The sequence below is a fragment of the Phaenicophaeus curvirostris genome, chromosome 6, assembly GCF_032191515.1.
Source record: "Phaenicophaeus curvirostris isolate KB17595 chromosome 6, BPBGC_Pcur_1.0, whole genome shotgun sequence".
Taxonomy (NCBI): Eukaryota; Metazoa; Chordata; class Aves; order Cuculiformes; family Cuculidae; genus Phaenicophaeus; species Phaenicophaeus curvirostris.
Window position 1 is genome coordinate 18,782,022 of NC_091397.1, and position 16,072 is coordinate 18,798,093.

The window sequence follows — 16,072 nt, forward strand, 5'->3', positions numbered from 1 at the left end:
ATAACTATTAAAGTGAAAACATTGTAATGCAATATAATTAAATGCTTTTAAGAAATATTCTTTCTTCCCCAGGAAAACAAAGAAATAGACTGGAACCAATGGATACCATATTTGTTAAACAAGTTAAAGAGGGAGGACCTGCTTTTGAGGCTGGACTGTGCACAGGTACTGTTCTTCTGTAACAGCTGGTGTATGTGATGTAAGCTTGTAAATGTACTTCTCTTCCATTTAAACATTGTTCTTTCCTTCAGAAGTTTGAAACTTCTCTTTTTAATTGTCTTGCAGTGTTTTTCATCTTGAAAGCACCATTCTGTTCTCCCAGGAAGGGCTGTATAAATTATATTAAGGCATTAAATTCTTAGTCTTTTTGGTTTATTATACTTTAAAAAATAAGAACAAATATATGATTAAATGTTAGCAGAAGTAGAAAAAGGAGAGAAGTGACACCTGTAAGCTCCTATTTCTTTTGCTTTGTGACAAATCGATAACATCAAAACATTTAGCTTTTTGTGCTTTAAATTACATTTTTCCACCACCTTTAAATGAGAACAATGCAAATCTACGTCTTTTTATAAAATTTTGTTCAGTTTGATTTAATCAAACTGGATAGCAGAAAATGTGTTGTATTTTGTGAAGCACCAGGTACTTTGTTACTACTTAAGTGTCAAAGGGGAAAAAAAGTTATGTTAGAATGAGAAGTCTCACAAGTAATAAATACCAATACCACTACAAACACAGGTTTCTGTTCTTAAAAATATAACAAAACTTAGGTTCTATGCAAGGACTGTGTTTGTGTTGATGATGCGATGTTGATGCTTTCTTTTGAAAAGTTATTTATGTGCGTTTGACTAGAATAGTATAATTTTTCTGTTTCTTCCTAAAGAAATACAGAGATTCTAGGATGATCAGCAATTTGAAAACAGTACTAGATCCTACTTGTACAGCATAAGGTATTTTTCTGTAAGTCCTCCTTGAGTAGTTATTCAGGGAAGGGCTACTTTGACCTTATTTTGATGCTATTATATGAAGAAATGCCTTGGCTTGATGAAGTACAATGTATATTGAAGTTGAACAGAGGAGCCATGTTAATTTCTGCTCTGTTCAGGGTTTGCCAAATTGAAAGATATAAAATTCATAGATGGTATTTATTTTTAGACATAGAAGAAATTTGCAGGGGCCCAGAATAAAGAACAGAAAATAAATGAGAGAATACGTTTTGAAATTACCAGAATACTCTTCTTAAACACATTGCTGATGGCAGTTATATCTAATTAGGTCATGCCGCTATTTCTTGTTTAAAACTTTAGATAAAATATATTATTATATCTCTGTCTTGAAATTATATTGTGAAGCACTCAGGGAATGATCAGCCAGGTAGATTGCTTAAGCTCTGGTACAGATCCTGTACACATTTCTTACTTTGTAGAATCAAAAGGGCTTTTTTGTGATTCCTTTTTGTTTGTTTAAATTCAACTTGGCTTTTTTTTCATGGTGACACTAGTGGAAAGAAAATACTTGAAAATCTAATACGAGTTTAGGTAGTTATGTTTGTTTGTCAGTTCTTATTTCACTGCTGCAGGGTCCTTTTGTGATACTGAAAATCTCAACAGAAACTTCTTCAACAGTTGCCCAGAATCAATGAGCTGTGCTTCAGGAGCTTACCTGGGTTGTAATTCCCATATTTAACCTCTGAGTTATTTCATTAAAAAAGAACACAGCTGTGAACTCCAAACATAAATATTTTACAAATACTGAAATACAGACAGCCAAAACAGGTCCACGTTTTCATGTCTTGATGTATATTCAAGAATTTAAAGAACTAAAATGTGTGTGGAAAGGAAGATGGCTTAAGTGTGTTCAGACTGATTTTCAGTTTGATTAAAGGTACTTAATGGGCCCCAGGGTTGATAGATGGCTGTTAGAAAAAGCCTATATGCTTCTGCATCCTTTTGCACTGCAGGCACTGGCCTTCCCCTTTGTATGTGCCTGAAACTGAGCAAAAGTTTTTTGCAGAGTTGCCTGCACCCACTTCTTTCATGTGACCAGTTCTGCGGTTTGGCCCACCTGAGGTTTTTTTGCAGATTCATTGGACACATGCATCAAGCAGATTTGTTCTACTGCTGTGTGCAACCTACTGTGTTTCTTTGAAAAGTAAAGACTACACAAGAATGGATAAGATGATGTGACTTACTTTAAGGATATTCCTAATTATAATTTTTAATGGGAATACTACAGCCCTGGGCAGGTTCTGAGACAGCCTGGAAAAAAGAGTTTTAAGTTGTAGAGAAGGATCTAGTGTGTTCTGAGGAAGTCATGCCATGCAACCTAGCAGGACAAGGTTCAGAGCCCATAAATAAGAATATTTTTTGGCACAAACTATATAATTTTTTTTTCCTGCAACTTTTTTGAAAGGACTTATTTCAGTATGAACTTTGTTTTCATAGAAGTTGAGTTTCTTATCCTAATTATGTAAGGTGTCTGCATTTGTGCAGCAGTGAGATAGGGTTTGCCATCCATCACAGATGCCTGTCAGTCATGTGGATTGCTAGCAGCCATTAAATGTTGCCACCAACCTTTCTTCCATGACTTAGGAAGCAAGAGACAAAATTCTTACGAGGTTTTTTTCAGGTGAGGAAAATGACAGTAAGCAGCTGAAGGAAAGGCATTTATAAACTTCTGTATAGTTGAAAATATTACACCAATTTACATGATTCAATATGTTGTGTGTGCAGACCATGTTAAAAACAGTCAGCAGATGCTTGTGCTTTGGTAAGTCTGGAAATCCCAGAGGTCTTTATAGGGAGCTTCCACAGAGCACGATCATTTAGAGCATTGATGCCACAGAGTGAGACTGAGTCTTCAGTGTGAAAAGCTTCTTCCTTGCTTTGATTTGATCATGCCAGAAATGCAAAAAAGTTTTTCAGTTTCTAAAGCAGTGTTGGAAAAGCCATTTCCTTTAGCTCACTTTGCCAAGGTTTTTTCTTTTGAATTCTTCTTTCTGCAGCAGCTTTCTAAAGCTCCCTACCTGTAATCATTAGGCGTTTTTCTTCTTATTAGTAAATTCAAGATAGCTTTCTGCTTTTCTGATCAGAGATGATGTAGATACCATTTTTGGTGAAGGAATGGGATAGGATTTTTGTCAAAAGGTGAAAATGGCTTTCTGTGATATATTTGCCACTTAATTTACGAATGTATATGAAGCTCTCAATGAGGAAGTTATAACACACTTTTGTTAGAAATTTGATAAAAGCGATAGGTCTAGAAATTGATCTAAATGGATAAGTAGTAAGCCATGACACTGTTGAAGTTGTACTGAAGGGACAGTAATCCCTTGGAAACAGCCCAGGTTATTTTAAGGAAGGAAGAAACCAGGCCTTTCAAAATATTTCTTCTTTTTTTCTCAGAAGGAAGTAGTACAAAATTGCTGTATTTGCTGCCCTTAAAGAGAGGTGTACAGCAACACCTGGTAGTGCTCTGAGTTGAAGTTTGGTTTTGTTATGAGATTGTGCTTGAATGAAATGTCTGCTTATAATTAGCCTAAGAATTGGGCAAAGTTATCAATATGTGTTACCATACATCAAAAACTTTATTTTGAAGATGGGATATGTAAATGAGCCTCTGGTATAGTTTACACCTGGTGCTGGTTTTCTTTCTTTGAGTTTCTAAGTGATTAATTTGGAAGCTTAGAACAAGATATCATGCATGAAAATGTTCTGAGGAAAGAATAGAAACTGTATATGGTTACATGCAGTTATATTTTGCATCTTCTATTCTCTTATTTTGTCATTTTCAAAGATGGCTAATCTTGAATTTAACATATTAGTGATCTTGATTATTGTGGGGTTCAGATGTACAAAATCAAAATGATCCAAAAAAAGGTCTAGGCAAATTAATTTGTGACTTTTCCCTTTATAGGTGACAGAATTATAAAAGTCAATGGAGAAAGTGTTATTGGGAAGACATATTCTCAAGTCATTGCTTTAATACAGAACAGGTAAGATATACTAGTGTATGTGTGCCATGCTTGTTTGGGTTTTTTTATGCTAAGCAGGAAATGACCACTTATGGTAGTTATGAAAAAGTAATTGCGTTTCTAAATTTTCCTTAATGCACAGTCAGTTTTACTATTTCTGTTTTCATGTATTTGCTGGTTGCTGAGAGAGGATTGAGAATAGGTATGCTGAATTGTGCCATAGTCCTTTTATGTCAGTGCTTGTCCCTTGTTAGCAAAATGCAGTTTTATAGAGGAAGGCTGACTAAACTTAAAATAGGCACATTAAGTATACATACAGCAGTCATACATGTGTCAGTTAAAAAAATAAATCAGTGTCTGGTAAAGGAAAATTTTATGCTAGTGCATACCTGCAGAACATGTGCAGTACATCCTGGCTTTCTTCTAGTTTGCAGCAAGTTACGAACCTTGCACAGAGTTGAGAGAATGGTAATATATACTACTCCTGCAATTATCAAGGGCTTGTTAAATCAAGTCTGTACATTAATGTAAATACTTGTTTTCATATCTTGTATCTGCTTCTTTTTTTACAGTTTTCTTGGTGTCAGTTTCTTTCTATAGCAAGAATTTCCCAATATAACAATTAGTTATATGGAAAAAAGATACATTATGATCAGCACAAAAGAATGTTTTCTAAATACATCTCACATGTCACGTGTTATTTTTGGTGAATCTTTATGCAGTAAGACCTAATTGTGCTCACAGTTAGAAGTAGGGTAGATTAAATCCTGGTCTTCCTATTTCAGTGGACTGTATTGAAGATTTAATTCAAAATATGTATGTCTCGGGTGCTTTTTTTTTTTTGAATCAACAAAACTTTGTGTTCAACAATGTGAAAGGCAAGGTAGATGGAAATGTGTTTTGTGTCATTAGTACTTTCTATGCAAGAGCTGGAAAGTATAATTTTTATTTTTAATAACCTTTACTGGGGATAACACTAGCCGTGTATTGGATTTTTTGTTCATACAGACAGCAATATCATACAACAGTGTATACTCAAGAGACAGGACATTACATGCCTAACAGATCCAGCAGTTAATAAAGTATTTTATGTTAATCCAGAAAAGAGAGAGACGAATCACATCTTCCAGTGGCCTACACAGAGATACTTAACTCTAGGTCTGCTTGTGATGAGTAAGACTTCATTATTCAGCCCTATGAGTGTAGGTAGCAAACCATTCCCGTAGAATGCAGGACCTGCCACTGTGGATAAACCAGGGAAACCTGAACAAGGCTATCAGTGATTGCCTAGTGGAGCCAGGAATGGTACAGCACACTGCTGCGTCTGTCCCCCCTAATTTCCATAAGTGCAGACAAAATAAAGGGAGGCCATTGTTAGTTAGGAGAGGAGAACGATTTGTTGTCCTGAGCCACATGTGTAAATACCAAAAGGTCGTGTGTATCCTTGAGTGTTTTATACAGAAAAAAATAAGGAAGTCTTAAGCTGAACCTCTTAAGATAAACAGATGAATACTAGTTCTGATCCATAAAGACAGCTTAGGCTCGAGATCATATGTATCATCCTTGTAGCTTACAGGCAATGCTTCTCGTATAACTAAAGAATGAATTCCAATTCTTTGCTTGAAAACGCTATTTTTGAGCTTACAGTAGTTTGTTCTGCACATGAAGTATTCTATTTCTCATGCTGCCATATCGTGACAAGTAAAATTGTTATGAGGTATGCTGCTTGTTTAAGCATGCTGCTCTTGCACCAGCATAGCCATCCTGGGTCAGACTGATGGTCTGTTTATGTTGGTATCTTCTCTGATAACATCCAGTAGTGGATTCTTAGGAGAAGACTACGAAAACAACGAACCTATAGAGTGATATTTGGTCAGAAAATACTAAGCCACTTTCCAGAAATCTCTGGTTTAGGAACTTGCTGAACCAAAGGCTTTATCTGTATCACTTGATCTAATAGTTCTTGATAGGTCAGTCGGATGAGATATAATTCATCTGTATTGTTTATTGTTCTCAGAAAAGCTTCAAGCTGTCTACAGTGTTGAGATGGAGATAGCAAAGCTAAAGTTACACTGATAATTTTCTCTGGAAAGTGAAAGGCACACCTCGAATTAGTTGCTAGAAATAACTGTCCCCTGTAAGATTAACCATGAATCACTTTCAAGTGTAGGTTTTCTACTCTTTACCAATAGTTATTAGAATTTATTCTCATCTGCTTACATAATCAACTTGGAGATAGTGATAAAATCCATAGATAATTTATGGTGCTAAATAAAAGAAGCAGCAGATCCTGGTTCCCAGAAATTTTGACTTTTGTTTTTTTTGTTTGCTGTTTGCTTTTTTTTTTAAACTGTGGAGGAATTAAATGATTGAGTCTATTCTGTGTGTTGCTGTTTGCAAATTCTTATGGAAAGAGTTTGGATTACACAGGAATACAGAGTTCAGCTACTGAATCTCTTTCCATAATAAAAAATAATGCATTAAAAGATAGTCTTTATGGTTAGTGCTCTAATTTGATAACTGAGTCGATAAATTTATATTTAACTCTCAAAATGTGTAATGGAAGTTATTTGCACTATAATTGGGTCTGAGGACTCACAATACTACTGTCTAATATTGTGCAAACTGCCTCTTTCTCCGTGCTGATTCTTATTGATACCTTCTAGTTCACGATTTGTGTGCACGTTGTATAGTACAATACATCATTTTTTTTCTGATATGAGAATTAAAAACCATTCTGAGAGCACTTCACAGAACATTAAGTAGGAATATCCATATTATCCCCAGAAGTTTTTTCCAGGCAAACTAATAGAAGAGTTAAGTAGTTATTTGAATAATATAGAAAACATTGTTCCTGAATGGAATCTTTTCTTCTCTTGGATGGCTGCTAAAAAAGGTGTTAGACTATGTTACAAAAACTATCACTCCTAATCTCTGGTTTTAAAATTGAAGTAATTCATGCTACTTGGAGAACACTCTTTTTCAAAATGAATAATAGTTTAAGAAGATTGTGAAACCAAATACCCTCATTCTGCCACTTTGGAATGCAGACTGATGTCTGTGGTTGTGAACAAATGGAAAAGGAACCACAAAATAAAACCATTTTTCATAAAAGAAAGCATAATAAATCACACATTACATGTTTGAGAAGATGACTTTCCTTTCTGCAGACATAAACTGAGGCAGTCCTCAGTGGTTTTGTAGACTGTTCTGTGGGCCCTGAAGTTGGTGGCCAGTCTCTGTGCTGGTTTTGTGTTTCCTCAGCAAATGGGCTCTACTGACCAGTACAGATGAGCTACTTTTTAGCCTGATGTATCCTGTTAGATTGTCTGGGGTTTTTTATGCTTGTATTGGTCAGTTTGTTTAAATATCCTTTCTTCCCGTGACGTGCAATTTAAAATTTCTAAATAACCATCATCATTTCTTTATTTTCGGTTTGTTTGAGCCTAGTTAAAATAGTCTGTACAAGCCATGTCTTCTGTAGCCCTTCTTTCTACCTGTTCCAGTGTACGTTTAATGAATGCAAACAGACAAGATAATGAATTCAGCTGTTCTGTATCAAAAGTTAAAAGCATCTACTTGCCTCTTGCTTGGCAAAATACTTTTTTTTCTGGTAGACACTAACTGTAGGTTTCACTGCTCTGCAATATTTGACTCTGGATAATTGATCCATTGTACAGTCAGTGTCCTGGTTTTGCCTGTAGTTAAATTATATTGATTGAACTATCTGGATTCCTGGATCTTTATGCTGCTGCTGCTTTTGGTTTCAGCAATTAAGAGTGACAAACTCAGCACATAAATAGCAAGTATTTTTCACCTGTTTGCCAGTTTTCACCTGGCTGACTAAGTATTTTTGAGTTAGATTCTGCCAGATGATTGGAGCAGAAAGGTGTCAGTGCTCCTGCCGTTGCCTCACTTTTCATGTGATGTGTTGGTTATGATGTTTCCCCAGCAATTTTTAAAGAGTGCTAAGAGACATTAGTTTCAAATAGAAGAGAGAGAAGTTCTAACTTGTTTTCACGGATTTGCCACCTTGTTTTGCCCAAGAAGCTCTAAAAACCTAAAGTACCTTTGGGTTGGAAGGGGGGAAGAAAACCCTCCAAAGTAAAACTGACAAAGGCAGCTGCTGGCTTTGCTGAGAACGTGGATGAACTCTTTTGTCAGCTTTCTGTTATTCTCTTTTTTGCTAAGACTAATAAAAACAAGTGTTGATTTCTGTCAAATAACATTATGCAACAGAAGACCTGTGGGAGTTTTTGAATGGGTTTGGAGTATGGAAGTTAATGGGTCATCTCTGTAACAAGAATCGAAAATCTTTCTGAAAGTTTATGCATGGTGTTTTTTTCTATTGTTTCAGTGACAGCATATTGGAACTTAGTGTGATGCCAAAAGACGAGGACATCCTTCAGTTGGTATGTTTATGAAGCTTGTATTGAGACAGTATGCTAACTAAAGAAAAATGTCATGTTGTTGGTTATGAAGTCTTTGAACAGTGCTACCAGAAAATTATTAAAGAGTTAACGTTTATCTTTGTCAATATTTCTCTACTGACATCCCTGAAATTTCAGAGGAACGCAAGTACAGGGGAGAATAACTTCTTCACATGATATTTCTAGTGTCTTGTTTAAAAAAAAATTCTTGGAATAAATGTTTCGTTATGTTAGAATTTTTGAATTTGATTGTTTTCTTTAACTTGGTTGTCTAATTCTAAAAAAGTTGCAAATAATTACTAAGTTTGAATTAAAAAGCTAGTGTATGGCATTTAAAATTAGCTTTTGTTAATAACACGTGAGTTGTCAGTGAATTTCCAGGAAAGAAGCAAAGGGATGAATTTGCTGAAGGTTATTAACGATTTTAACTGTAACTGCTGTAAGTATTTTGTTACGCTGGTGCCCCCGTGTTCTCAATTTGAACTTACATGTTGCATACATAGTGAGATAATTTTTTGTTTATAATCACAGAAATAGTAAGGCTTGACTTAAAAAAAAAAACAGTTAGGAAAAACTTTTGGGCTTCAGTAGCTTATTTCCAGTACTAAGAAACAAATTAATGGATAAAGAAATAAGCACAAATGCTGTTTTGAGCTGAAGTTTGCGATAAAGGCTAGTATAGGAATTCAGCCGGTTAGGCCACCAAGCCAAGATTATTTGAATAGAAGTGATATTTTGAGAACATTTGATAATGAAATATTTCAGTGCTCCAGCACAGAAAATGTTGGGGGTGGAAGTGAGTTTTGATTACTTGAGTAAGTGGGAGGGAAAAGCTGGGTGTTTTTTTTAATCTCATTTTTCCTTTTTTTTTTTCCTTTTATTGGAACTGTGACTGTGTAGAAATGCAGCACTAGCTCTAATGATCTGAATGACCATGCATATCTAATGCAGTCTTGTAGCCAGAACAGTCCAAGGATTTGGGGGAGGCAAGATTTGTCAGTTTAATGTTAAACTGACAAAGTTCATATTTGGCTGGGCAAGAAGCTCTCAGGTACTTCCTCTGCTGATGAAACACTAGCACAAGCTTCAGATGAAGTATAGATGCAAAACAATTGATTGGAATTTTACTTGTACCAATGAGTAAGATTATAAGGGCAGAGGAAGAAACACAAGATTGTTGCCTTTGGGCTAGAGAAGGATATTAGTAAAAAGAAAACAAGGCCATTTTGGAGGAGAATGAGCAATAAAGAAAAGGAAAAATATCTGCCTGTGGGAGTTTTAGGAAAAAAACCTGGAGATATGTGGGGATGATTTCCAGCTGTTATTGGAAATAACTAATATTTATTTTGTTGTGTGTTGTGAATTTTGAATGTCAGGCTCCTTTTTTGAAGACAGATAGAGGATTAGGTTTGAGGTGTAGCCATTGTTTTGCAGAAAATGCTTTGCATTGCGTCCATAGCTTATGCGAGTTCCTTCTGACAGTTGTTTTGATTGTGTTTGGTTGGTTTGTGATACAGTTTGGAGAAGCTCATACTCCTGTTTGCTACTATGTGTCTGTTTGGGTAAAAGTGGCTTCTCTTGAGGACTGGCTGTTCCACATAGCATCTTCCAGAGGAAAGCCATGAAGAGACTGATGGTTTTGGTAGTCCGCAAGGCTGAGCATTGTGTATACTGAGACCTAGTGGAAAAGACTTACGATAGCTGCAGCTTGTTCATGATGTTTTGTTACGGTCTGTATTTTAGTATATATGTTTTCAGATGTCAGTTTGTGATGGCAGAGTTGCAGCATGCGAAGATGCAGATGATAAAAATTGATTACATCATACAACAGAAGTAATCAACTATGGCCTGTAATTTTCTCCATTTTAGACCACCACAGAGGAGGAAAATTCTTTTCACGTCTAAATTAACAATTAGCAGTCTTTGGAGACACAGTGTACCACTAACTTCAGTCAAACGGAAGAAAAACTCTGCAGTTACTCTAAAGATGGCAATTGTTAATCTTCAGCCTCTAGGTGTTAGTATCTGCTTTCTCATGAAAAGATTTGGTAAAGAACTCTCCTCAAAGCTGAACATACTCATGTAGAAAACATTTTCAGAGTAACGGCTTAGAATGTTATTCCATTCACTTACCCGTGAAAAGAAGGGAACTTGTTGCTTTCAGCAGAAAAACTGCATACTTTTTTTCCCTTTAAAAAAATACATATTTTTTTTTTATTTTTATATTTGTGATTAGTGCTGTATTATCTTTTGTGGAAATCTTATGTCTGAATAAGATATAAACCTCAGAGTGAGTTTTTATTCCTGAATGAAGCACAGCTCATAAGTAAATGATAACAATAATTTCTGTGGTGGTAGTGTCAGTATAAGCGTAAAGTGAACAATAAATGCCCTTATTAATAGACGAAAAACTTAAGACTTCTGTCACTGAAGTTGTGTTATGGAAATTATAGTATGCTAAAGAATTTAATTATTTTCTTAGATATATGTCTAAATTTCGCTATAAATACCTTCAGATGGTATCACTCATTGTCAACTGTTGATGTTAAATTCTGGGATGCTGTAAAAATAGAAAATTTTGAAGCACTACTGGGTACTATAGTAGGAACTGATGAAAGTTTTACCTAGTGCAACGAGGACAAAATAGTTTCATTATATTCAGGAGTAATGCTGGTTGTGGTAAGTTTTATAGTACTTGACAGTCTACTCCATGTGGTGATGATGGATGAGTAGGTTAACTACATAAAGAACACAGTTGCTTGTTCTTATCCTTAGTTTGCTATTTATAAATGTTGAGTTTAGTCTTCAGAAGCATCCACGTATGTCTGTGAACCTCTTGGTATATTGAATTTCCTGAAAACAGGACTTAAAATCCATTCGTTAATAGTAACAATGAAGGGATCCAATCCACAGGTCATCACCCTCTGTGATTTCCTTTACTTAAAAGGAAATTATTAGAGGAATGCTGCTGTTAGTGAAGTCAGTGTGAGTCGTGTTTGTTCACTGGCATGAGCTTGAAGATGGCACTTTGGGGATGGGGGAAAGGATTTTTCAGACATCTTTATCCGTGACAAAAACTTGAACTCTTGACAACTATGAATCTGTTGGGGGTTTTTTTTATGCTCCTCCTTAAATGTGAAAGTAGTTTACTTGCAATATCTCTCTTGATGATTTTGAAGTGTTTGTAGATATGTAACCATTTTTAGACCATGAGGAGGATGATTATTATTGTATTATACTCAGTGTTTCAAATTCAGTGTATCTATGTACAATTTCTGTAGCATTCACAGTCTTTTTTTTTTTGTCAGAAAACTTGAGGATCTCATAGGTTTTGGTACCACTGACCATACGAATGGGAAGACACTTTAGATCAACTGCTTTCCTCAAGTGTATTTAATGAAAATGTTGCTCGTTTGTAGCCTTTGAATAACAAGTTTAATACTAGAGAGTTGTTAAAATTGTGGTATTCTTCAGTCATTCAAAAGCTTTTTTTGCTGCACAGAAAATATTGAAGGTAAAGGCATTCCCTAGAGAGAGAAAATTGAAATTGCTAAGCCTGTTTGGAGGTCAGTGTTATTATGATTCCTGTCAGTAGACTTCGTAGTGGTTAACATGTACATGTTAATGTCCTTAGTATGCAGGATTTTTGGAACATTTTTTGGAGGTAGGTTAATATTAGAATTTGTTTGTTTGCTAATCATTCCTGTGTATGTAAAGAAGAATAGAGATTACAAGTCACTGAATTTTTAGGCAATGGAAAATTTCACTATCTTAAAAATTGCATCTTTAATATGATCTATGTTGGAGCTGTTCATTATTTTAATTTAGGTCTTAATCTTTCCTTAGGATTACAGACCATAGAAACTGCATATTGATACCTGAAAGTTGAGCACATTTAAACAGAAATGTTTCTCTTGTACATAGTCGGGGGACAAAAAAATCCTAGATAGGAATGACCAGGAAAGTGAGTGAGAGTCAGCTGAAGCATGCTTTTTCTTCCTCTTTAGTCAGGGGATATGGAAGTTTTCAGTATTTTGGGAGATTTAGGCAGAAAGGAAGGGCTTGCTGCTTTGTCATTTCTGATACTTAAAATAGTTGTGGAATTTGGCAGCTTTCAAGTCCTTGTAGTACCCTGAAATTACTGATGATGCACCTGTATTAAAAAAAAAAAAAAGAAGAAGAAAAACAAAAAAACAACTTGGGAAAAAGAAATTTTATTCTAGAGTTTTATATGCCCCAGTAACCATGTGCCTCTGACGACAGATCTGCCCACAGTCAACTTTTAACAATATTGTCTTTTTTGTTTTCCTGATACCCTCCAATTGCATCAGACCTAATGGAGCATCGTGGCTGTTTCATTGGCAAACTGTGAAATATTTTAGTTCCCTCTATTTATAATAGAGATGTTTTCATAAGTAGCTGTATTTTAGTCCAGAGTCTTGATGCATTTGTTTACTTTCAGATTTTGTACTGACGCAGCTACTAATATGCACAGAGATTAATACTAAAGTTCTGGCAGCAAGCACAATGGAAGGAGAGGTGTGGTGTAAAGATGTAATGACCTAGAAAAGACTTAAACTTTGTTATCTAGCTTTGCATGTGTTAGAAAATACCATTTGTGTCAACCCCTCTTCACCTCATTTTATACTAATGTGTACAAGAAAGTCTCTAACGCAGCTTGTATTTGGAAAATCATTTTCTTGAGCTTAAGGCATTAAATTTTATATACTAAAATTTCACTGCCATTGTTAACAAAAGGGGTGCGGGTTTGTTTTGAGTAATGTTATTTGACTATAGTGTTTGCTGGGTGTCTCAGAGTAAAATGAACCCACTTGACCTGTATTACTTCTTGCCAGAGCAAGCTATAGCTGGAAAATGTTGACAGTTGAAAACCCTTTTGATGTGCAGTTCCTGTATTGATGCTAAATGGGAGAGTAAGGGTAGGAATGGGCAAGAGAAGAATTTACTACTAAAGAGACATAATCTGAAGCCAGACTGATTGGAGAAAGAAGGAAGAATGCCTCAAGCTCAGTCTTGTAAGACACTTGGCACATTAGCTTCTGATTCATCAAAACGCTTATCTCCAGTTTTGCAAGTAGTTCGGTTGAAATCAGTGTTTTTATTCACCATTTAGTGAAGTGTAGTGAAGCGCACTCATCCTCAGTGAAGCATATGCCTATGTACTTTTGTAGATTTGGACTAAGGGTTGTAGGACATGGTTGACTCAAGCTTCTTGGAAGTACAGGTTTTCACCATGATTCTTAATAATCCTTCTGTCTGCTACCATTATTCTTACATGAGGTGGCATAAAATGAAGTGGGGAAAAAATGTCAGCAAAACCCTTCATCTGAATTTGAGGGTTCATTAAGTATGTTGTGGAATCCTTTATTCGTTAAAAATTTATTTTGCATATGAATGTATTCCTTTACCAGTTAAATCCCCTTAGGGTGCTAATGGTTATGCAGATTCGCAGTAAGAGATTAATTCTTTGCTAGAGGAGTTTGCAAACTTGGTGCAAACGAAACCAGATTGCAAGACGGGAAAGAAATTGTACCCAGTAACTGGAAGCACGCTGAGCTCTTACTGTAAGCACAGCGGTTTGCTGCTAGTAATTGTTGCAGAGCTGTTATCCATAAAAGCTGTCAACGTCACTCTAAATTGTTGTATTTGCATGGTAAGCTTTCCAAAACTACTGTTGTTTTGAGAAAGTGGGAAAGAGCTCATAAAACTTCCAGATTGATTTTTTTTTTTTTTTTTTTTTTTTAAATAACATTGCAACTTATGAATACCTGCTGAGTACCCAAATCCTCTGGCAGTTCTAGTGGCTTGGCTGGTGTGTCTGCATTGGAAGCATCACTGACCTAGATATTAAATATATATATGAGAATAATATTCAAACTGTATTTTATATATAGTTGTGAAATGTGTTAAGTATTAAAATACTGTAATACATATTTTTGTGTACTTCACATATGCTAGTCTTTAAACCTCTTATAAAATTTAACTATCACTTTCTTGCTAAAGCAATTTAAATATTTCTTGGTGAAAGGGCTGGTAATGCATCATTCAGTGTAACGTTATTCAAAACAGATCTGTGCATTTCTTTAAGTTGCACTATTTCTCTCTAGGCCTGTAGTCAGAATCATGAAACAAAACTACTGAATATTCCTTTGTGGGAATGTCAGAGCCCCCGTTTATAAATTTATTACTTTCTTGGCAGAAAGTTTAGCTTTGTTTCAGTGATTTCTTGGGAAGTGTGTGGAATGAGGTTGAAAGGAGAACTACATTTCCCAGCATGAAAAGCTTTTTTTCCATACCTCTTTGTTCCTGAGCGCAGGCACTCTGTCTGCATATACCTGCAATCATGGAAGCGCACTTTTTATTGGGAGAAGGGAGGGATAATGCCTGGCTGATCTCATTTTGGACTCTCTGAGGATGCTGTCTTTTGCAGATGATGTTTTGATACCTGTGATGAATTTTGTCAAGAACTGAGAACTGGCTTTTATACTCATTTTTAATCTTCGGTTACGATCAGATCAACCCAGTTTTGGAATTTATACTTTCTGCTGTCTAAGTCAATCAGTGTCTTGGGCGTATTTTACAAAAACTTGAACACAGTGTATTTTATGTTCGCGTAATGTGCATATCCCAGATTCTGAACTATTTTACCAGCTATATCAAGTAATAATTGTTTTCTGCTTGGGAGGGGATGACTGTGTCTTGCGTGCAAGTAGTCCCTTGCTTTATTTGTTTTCTGGGTCTTCAGCATCTTTTCCTTTTTTTTTTAATTTATTACAAACCTCTTATCAAGATCATAAATAGCCATTTATTTAAGGATTCAGAAATATTTATCTTCATATATTTCTCTCTATTAAATGTGCTCGTGGAAAGCTGGCTTGATTTTTTTTTTTTTCTTTTTACTGCGAGTAGAGGAAAAAAACCTAAATCACATGAGTAGAGTGTTTCTGCAGCATCACTCCTCATTTCAGATGTACAGCATGAAAGCAGCTGCAGTCAGCTGACAGCTTGTGGGCCTGTTCAGATATATGTGGGGAAGGGGCGTGCTGTTTTAAATGCATAATAAAGCTGTTGTTTCGTCACCAGGAAGCAGGGATGGTAGGAGCCCAGGGGAAATGAGAGACAGTAATGCTGCTGTAGTGGAAGGGAAGACTTGTTGTGTAGAACCAGAGCGCTCTGCAGGCAGCTGTAGGGATGCAGCAAGGCAAAATGGCACAAAGGTATTTTGCTTTCTGTAAGGGTAGAGGATAAATGTGAGGAGCAGATAAAAGCCCAAGATGGACATGCTCACAAGGAAGGTGAAGCTATTTTTTTTGTACAACTGCCTTTTACCTTTGTTGGTACCTTCCAGTGATAATCGGTATAGTTGTATTTTTAGCTTGCTGTATCCAACATCAATATGACAATATAATTCTGTCTTTACATCTGTAAGCAGCTTTTACTATGTTTTCCTGTTTTCTGCCAGCTGCAGTTTACAAAGGATGTCGCAGCACTGGTAAGAAATGTACAGTAGCCATTTCTCTGACGGTTTTGTAAGGCATGTTTCTCTTAATGGTTTATGAGAAGGCAGAATATGAAATAGCAAGTTTGTTGGAAATGATCTAGATAGTCTGAGCTGAATTTTGTTCATAATGCTAATCTCTTAATTTGT

At 35.7% G+C, this 16,072-nt stretch overlaps 1 protein-coding gene across 3 annotated transcripts in view; it reads left to right on the forward strand.

Moving 5' to 3' along the window:
- The window catches only part of ARHGAP21 (Rho GTPase activating protein 21), a 114,553-nt gene that overhangs the window by 68,014 nt on the left and 30,467 nt on the right, over positions 1 to 16,072 (forward strand). For 2 of the 3 annotated variants that reach the window (XM_069859474.1, XM_069859472.1), the window contains exons 4-6: positions 73 to 165; positions 3,916 to 3,994; positions 8,331 to 8,385. In XM_069859474.1, the coding sequence (XP_069715575.1) occupies positions 73 to 165; positions 3,916 to 3,994; positions 8,331 to 8,385 (227 nt within the window). Of the gene's footprint in view, positions 1 to 72; positions 166 to 3,915; positions 3,995 to 8,330; positions 8,386 to 15,886; positions 15,917 to 16,072 lie in introns of all 3 variants that reach the window. The other variant, XM_069859475.1, reaches the window with a different exon arrangement.